This window comes from Elephantulus edwardii, unplaced genomic scaffold (assembly GCF_000299155.1).
Source record: "Elephantulus edwardii isolate Elephantulus edwardi_28Jun2011 unplaced genomic scaffold, EleEdw1.0 scaffold00006, whole genome shotgun sequence".
Lineage (NCBI taxonomy): Eukaryota > Metazoa > Chordata > Mammalia > Macroscelidea > Macroscelididae > Elephantulus > Elephantulus edwardii.
In genome coordinates this window covers 11,089,051-11,096,418 of record NW_006399756.1, presented here as the reverse complement: position 1 = coordinate 11,096,418, position 7,368 = coordinate 11,089,051, and the positions used below count along the sequence as shown (strand labels likewise).

General features: G+C 43.3%; 1 protein-coding gene across 1 annotated transcript in view; it reads left to right on the top strand.

Moving 5' to 3' along the window:
• INPP5F (inositol polyphosphate-5-phosphatase F) overlaps window positions 1-7,368 on the top strand; it is a 103,914-nt gene that overhangs the window by 78,390 nt on the left and 18,156 nt on the right. The window contains exons 10-13 of the mRNA XM_006879895.1: window positions 3,213-3,337; window positions 4,256-4,333; window positions 5,412-5,532; window positions 7,208-7,336. Of these exons, the coding sequence (XP_006879957.1) occupies window positions 3,213-3,337; window positions 4,256-4,333; window positions 5,412-5,532; window positions 7,208-7,336 (453 nt within the window). The remainder of the gene's footprint in view (window positions 1-3,212; window positions 3,338-4,255; window positions 4,334-5,411; window positions 5,533-7,207; window positions 7,337-7,368) is intronic.

The following is a 7,368-nucleotide window of genomic DNA, read 5'->3' as shown; positions in this document are numbered from 1 at the left end:
CTGACTCTCACCAGTGGCTATGGATGAAGTCACAGGCGATTTTCAGCCAGCGCCGGGGATTTCCATTCTCTCATTGTTGCACTTTTCTACCCCTCCCCCCTCCCCAGTTTGTTCTTCTCTTTGAAAAGTAAAAGAAAAATTCTTTGATTGTTATACAACCCCTGCCCCCAAGTCCATTCCACTGTGCAGCCTTTGTTCTGGACTCCTGTCATGACAATAATACCTAATCACATATCCCTTTTAAACAGTCTGTCCCTCATCTGTTTCAATACAGTATACGTTATTTATCCCATCTTTCTCAGCCCGATGTCAGTCCCATTTTGCAACAGTGGCACTATGCAGTATTTGTCCTTTTGTGTCTGAGATCTTTCACTCATCATAATATCCTCCAGGGTCACCCACTTTGAATAATATTGCTTGAGTTCCTTGTTTTTCAGTGCAGCGTAGTATTCCATTGTATGGATATACCACAGCTTCTCTATCCATTTGTTTGTTGATGGGTTGTCTTCTCTTTTCATTCTCCAATTTTCACCCACATATGAGGTGGTTGAAAAGGTCATAACTTGAGCCAGGTGAACCTTAGTCATTAAGGTGAAGTCTTTGCTAGAGAGAGTATCAGTAGATTGTGTGTGTGTTACAAATGATCATGTGCTGGCTTGAGAGGTTTTTGGTTCTCCCCAGAGATTCCTCAGAGTGTCTGAATCAGAATCTCGCCAAGGGCAACTAATATCTGTGATAATGAACTTGAGTCAAATATGCTTACATGCTTACGTTATTGGACCTAGGAACTTTACTTTAGTTGTCTATCCTACCTGTTGTTGTTGTTGTTATATGCCAGTGAGTTGCTTGTGACTCATAATGACCCTGTGTACAGCAGCTCTGAACCCTGCTCTATCTTGAGCCAACTTTATTGTTTCCGACACTCCTACCTCTATTACCGCAGTCACCGAGTCGATCCATCTCATCCAGGGTCTTCCTCTCCTGCGCTGTCCCTCCACCCTTCCAAGTATGATGTCCCTCTCCAAGGACTTGTTCCCTCCTAGCAACATGCACAAAGTCTGTGAGATGCAGTTTCACCTCCTTGCCTCCAAGAAGCAGCCTTGTTTTAACCTCTTCAGAACAGATCTGTTCTCTTAGCAGTCTGTGTGGTTGTGTTGTGTGCCGTTGAGTCAGAACTGATTCAGTCGACCTACCTGACCCTCTAGCAGGTTTTTAGAGGCAATTTAATCTCATGGGAAGAGATAGCAGTTCCATGGTGTGTTAAGTACTCTTCTCCAGCACCACAATGCAAAGGCATCTTCTTCTGTCATCCTTAGTCATAGTCCAGCTCTCTGGTGCATAGCAAGTAATTGCGAAGACCATGCCTTGAATCCAGTACACCTTATCTTTAGACTAACATTTGTTGCTCTTCAGTACTCTGGAGAGGTCTCTGATAGCAGATTTTCCCAATGCAAGTAGTCTTTTGATTTTCTGGCTTCTGGTTCCAAGAGTATTGATTGTGGAGCCAAGCAAGCTACAGCTTTAGTTAACAATCTCAGTCTCCTCTCCATCTGTCATGATGCTGCCATTTGGCTCAGTGGTGAGAATCTTTGTTTTCTTGATGTTGAACGTCAATCCATACATAAAAATCAGTTTCAATTGGATTATGGTTCTAAATGACCCATTAAAGAGCTAAGACAGTAAAACTTTTAGAGTACACAGAAAAGCTTTGGGTCTTAAATAGTATTTCTATATAGCAAAAAAAATTTTTGCTTTATTAAGGTGAAGAAGGTGTATTTATAAATAATAGCAACAAAAACAACCAACAAACTACCTACCAACCTAAACTCATCACTGCCATCAAGTTAGTTCTGATTGAGAGCAGACGAGTTCATAAGTGGTCCTAAAGAAAGAACCAGGTGTTGAGCATCTTCCAGCTTTGAACTGCTGGCCTTTTAGTTCATAGCTGTACTCTCTAACTACTGTGCCACTTGACCTCCTTCTATTTTCCAAGAGTGACCATTGAAGAATGAAAAGGCAGTTCATAATGTCAGAGAAGATAGTTTTCAACACTTACATATCGTGAAGAGCCTTTTGTTGTTGTTGTTAACAATGATCGGGGCTTTGACGATCAGGGCAGAGGCAGAGGCACCGCCTCAGTCCGTGCCTGTCTGTCCTGAACGTTCAGTTCCATAGTCCTTAGTCCCTTCTAATCACCCAGCAGTGTGGGCTTGGCAATGGCACCACCAACCTTCCTTGGAAACCGGCCCTGAGGGCTGATCTTTGAGGCAAGAGCAGACGTGGCAACCAGCTTCCCCACTTGTTCACCTCAATACACGACTTTGATCCCGTTGTGGTCAAACTTGGGCAGCAGTGTGGAGGTGGCGGGTGGCAGATGAACCCAGACTCTTGAGGGCTGAAGACAGCTGCCCCACGGCTTCCTCCAAGCCGAAAGCCAAAAGTCCAGTACTGGTATAAATGTGCTTGCAAATGCCTTATGGTAAAAGGTCGATGCATTTTTGTCAAGCGTACATGTAGGAGTGGAATCTCTGGCTTACAGACTGGTGTGGCATGATTTATACTAAGAGAAACATGTTAGAGTTCTAGCTACCCCACATCTTGGCCAAAAATGGGGCATGTTTTTTATTAATTCTCTTCATTGTTGCACATCCCCCCCACTCTTCCCCTGCACCTCCCATAAAGGAGGTATTTTCTGTCTTTTATAAATTTTCATAATCTTGTGTATAATAGTTTTAATTTTCCTTTCCGTGATTATTAACGAAGCAGAATGTCTTTTCGGCCTTCTTCCTTATGAAATGGCTGCCAAGTCTTGTATCGACCTTGATTTTGACATATTTGTCTCTTTTTAGGGATTTTCAGGAGATAACACACACATCCATATAAATATATGTATTTTCCCCCACAAGGCACAAGCATCTGAAAACCCACTGGAGCCTCAACTAGGAGTTGGCTCTCACTTACTTGACAGTACATAGGAACAATATATACTGAAAAACTACTAATCTCATTGATGTCAGCAATTCTAATAAACCTGAAAGTAACAAATGAAAATTCTCTTTTAATGGAAAGAAACTGAGGCTTGATTGGATTAAATTCTAAGTATAGCTAGAAAGTATTTCTAAAATATAAATCCAAATAGTTAATTTTAAAAATCACATAATTCTAACACCTGATTAAACTAGATTTTTTTCCCCTCTTTCTCACTCCCACAGGTTATTATTAACCTGGTAGACCAGGCAGGAAGGGAGAAGATTATTGGAGATGCTTATCTGAAGCAGGTGTTACTCTTTAACAGCTCACGCCTCACCTACGTCTCGTTCGATTTCCACGAGCACTGGTAAGGTGCAATGCTCCCTGACATGTGCAGGTGGCTTCCCGCCTATGGTGGAGCCTGCCCCCAGGGTCTTAGCCCCATTTCTGTTGTGTCCTTCTCCTTATTTGTGGAAGGGGAAAAGAAATAATTTTATTTTCGTTTCAGTTCTCATATGCATCTTGGTAAAAAATATTATTTAAAAATTGCCCTTAGGGGAGCTGTGGTGGCCTAGTGGGAAGAAGCTGCACTGCAATCCCAGATGTACATGGTTCAAATCCACCAGATGCTCTGCTGGAGAAGGAGGGGCAATCTCCTCCTGTACCAGTCAGATCTGATTTGACAGTACACATGCACACAAATAGTAAAATAAAATTTTAATTTTTTTTTTTAAATTGCCCTTAAGGTATGCAATTTTCGTGTTCTGAAATTATTTGGAGATTTTATAACTCCATTTCCCCACCTTGGTCTGAGCCTGGCAGAAATGATAGTGTTCTCTTATTTATAAGTCACCCTGCAGGCTTGTCTTTCTGCTTTGTACTCTTTATACTATCTTCTTGTGCATCCACTTCACAAGAGGTTATTCTAGCAAGAACAACTAATGTATTACGCATGTTATTTATGACTTGTATTAATCTTGTAAGAAAGTTATTTTAATCCCAGCTCTAATTTGGCTTAATTTACCTCTAGACTGAAGAGAAAAAAACCTTCAGGTACCTGTGATGGTGTGTTCCATTGCATTCTTAAGTTTGTTTTATTGCACTGAGCAGATTGTTATAAACATCTGTATAATTTTCCATATAATATTAGAGGTGTTCACCTCATATACTTATAGCAACAATTCTCTCATTTTTACAAGTAGCTTTTTATTATATCTTAAAATTGAAGAGTAATTGTTATGATATTAAAGGCTTTTTCTTTCTTTCTTTTGGCATGTCATTCTAGCCGAGGAATGAAGTTTGAGAATGTGCAAACGTTAACCGATGCCATTTGTGACATCATTCTTGACATGAAGTGGTGCTGGTAGGTATTTCACAGGAAGTCGGTTGGACAGACGCTTGGTCTGTGAAATCCTGTGTGGCTCTCCTAGCTTTCACTGTCCTAGCCGCCACTGAGCATTGAAATAGTAACAGCATGCTGAGAGCTGGTTTCGGTTGACTGCCTCCTTTTCACTGTTCTCCTTTTCACGAGGGCTGTTCTTTATCGAGCAGCGTTAGCCTTCATCTTGAAAAGGGACGTGGTATCGGGAAGTTTGGGCAGAATGGAGTGAGAAGTCCTGTTTTCTTGTTTTTGGTTTTTTTAGGACTTAAGTCTGTTCTTTCTTCTCTCCGGGCCCCATATTTTTCTTGTTCTCATGACCCCTAAAGTAGGCAGTAAGGCTTACGGTGCATTGCTCTCAGTTTTCAGGGATATAAACGTTGTCAGAGAAGGATGAGTCTTAGATGGCAAGAGGGAAATGTAGGAAGAAGGAATTGGCTTAAAAGACAGGAGAGAACATTGGATTGGATTGCAGTCCACACAGGGGGTCGGAGAAATTAGAGGAGTGGGACACTGGCTGACTCCTTCTTCCCTGACTGGGAAAAGTGATTGTGTCAGTTTGTTCAGCTGCCTTTCTGCCTGGTGTTGGGAGGGAGGAACAGGATGGGTTGGAAGCGCTCCTGGTCCTTAAGCATGTAGGGAACACTCGAGGTCTCTCTCAGCGCTGCCTCTTGGTAGTTCTGCGATTTAGAGGCAAGACACAGATTTTTTTTAGCACCTCGTCACCCAGCAAGAGGGACTGGCTCAGTGACTGTGACAGAGAGCTCGAGCGTATCGGAGATGAGGAGGAGAGAGCGAGGCTCACATCTGTCACTCATGGGGTTGCTGGGAGGCGTAGTCAGCTTGAGGGCACCCAGCAACACCACCCAGTCCCCCGAGGGGAATAACAGGTTTCTTGTCCAGTGACTGTGAAGTAGCGACAGTGATAGGATAATACCTGGCACCTAAAGATATTCCAGACAGCTGAGAGTGAATGCTGCTGAACTGTTAGATAGGAAGGACTTCTGTGTTTTGGGAAGCTGGTTTTCACACTGTAAAATGGCCCTGTGTTGTTTCTGACAAGGGTGGACCGAGATGGGGTGATCTGCAAACAGGAAGGGATTTTCCGCGTGAACTGCATGGACTGTCTGGACCGCACCAATGTGGTCCAAGCCGCCATCGCTCGCGTGGTCATGGAGCAGCAGGTACGTGGCCTCCTCGAGCCAAGAAAGACGGCTTGTTTCCTGTGTCAGCTCACAGCTGAAGTCCTTGTCCTAGGACACTAACGGCGTGCAGACGTCTTTGTTGCTCTACAGCTCAAATCTCACCAGAAATAAATTGACTAAGGTGACATTTAAGTATTAGGTACTTTAAAACTATTGGATCCATTAAAATGCATTGGGGCATTTCATAGTCTTCTCCCCGTTTGCCTTGAGTTTCAGGCCCACCTTCTGTAATACCTTCTAAGGCCCTGTTGCTGTCATTATTTGATATCAAGTCAACTCCTAACTCACGGTGACTGCATGAATGCAGAACAGAACTCTGGGTTTGAACCAACAACCTTCTGTCTCATAGTTGAGCATGTGACCATTTATTCTGTCCAGGGACTCTACCCCACACCCACCTCTCTGGAGTCTCTTCTGGACTCCTGCTTTGTCAGTCAGCTCCTTATTGGACTCTGCCAAGCGGGCAGCTGAAAGGAGACCACCAGGCAAGAAGCGGGAAGAGTGACATGCCATCCATCATTGGTACTCCCACTAGGACTGCCCTCACCGGTGTTTGGGTTCCTTGGCACCACAGAACCAGCCTCTCCCTCCAGCCTCAGCGCTGGGGTGACGGCTGCATCCTTCAGATGTTCTCTCACCATTTCTGTTCCTTTAGCATCTCCTTTCAGATGCCCGGTGCTGACCGACCTTATGCAGTAACTTAACCTTCCTAAACCTCAGTGTTCTCATCTTTAAAATGGGATAATAAGAGCAAGAATTCCATAAAGCAAAGTAAATTAGAGTATATTTTTATACAAATGACTTGAGAGTTATACTTTTTTACAAATTGGGCAACCTCCTTAGGGATAGTTTCTTATGAGTCCTGCATGTGTTATGTGCATATGCGTGTTATTATCCAAAATACAGTAATTTATGTAAAACACCCAAGATCCCGGATCCTAGCTCCGTGTTAATGTTTATGGGACACTTACTAATCTGCTACTATTAATGTTATTGCTATTTCTGTGTTGTTTCACTCTGTAGACAAATCGAAAACAAAGAAAAACCAAAAAAAATTAAGACAAAAGATAATACTGTGAATTTATACACTAAAAATGATACCACTAAAAATTCTTTTGAACTGTAATAATTTAAAAGCTTTCAGGTAGCACTTCATTTTAAAGAGTAATGGAAACATTACTGCTGCCTTTATTTTTTTTAAGATTCTGTATTATGGGGAGCCCTGGTGGTTTAGTGGCAAGAAGCTGCACTGCAGTCCCAAAAGCACGCTGTTCGAATCCACCAGATGCTCCACCAGAGAATGAGGGAATCTCTTGTGCCAGTCAGATAAGATTCGATGGTACACAATAGGAATTAAAAAAAAAGATTCTGTATTATACATAAGGGAGCCCTGGTGACTCAGTGGTAAGGAGTTGTGCTGTCAACCCAAAGGCACACGGTTTGAATCCACCAACTACTCTGCAGGAGAAAGATGAGCAGTCTCCTCGCATGTGATTTACGGCCTCTGAAGACCCACTAGAGGCTCAGCGGAGTCCGCTCCGACTCGACAGCGGTGAATGAGAGAGAGGCTGTGTATGATTGAACTTCTTTTTCTGCATTTTATGTCTGGCCCCCTGGTTCCTATGTGGGTAATCTGCCCATGCGTTCCTTTTAGCTGAAGAAGCTTGGTGTGATGCCTCCAGAGCAGCCACTGCCAGTGAAATGCAACCGTATTTACCAGATCATGTGGGCCAACAACGGTGACTCCATCAGCCGGCAGTACGCGGGGACAGCCGCTCTCAAGGTACATGCAGGCACTCGCACTCATGGATCCAT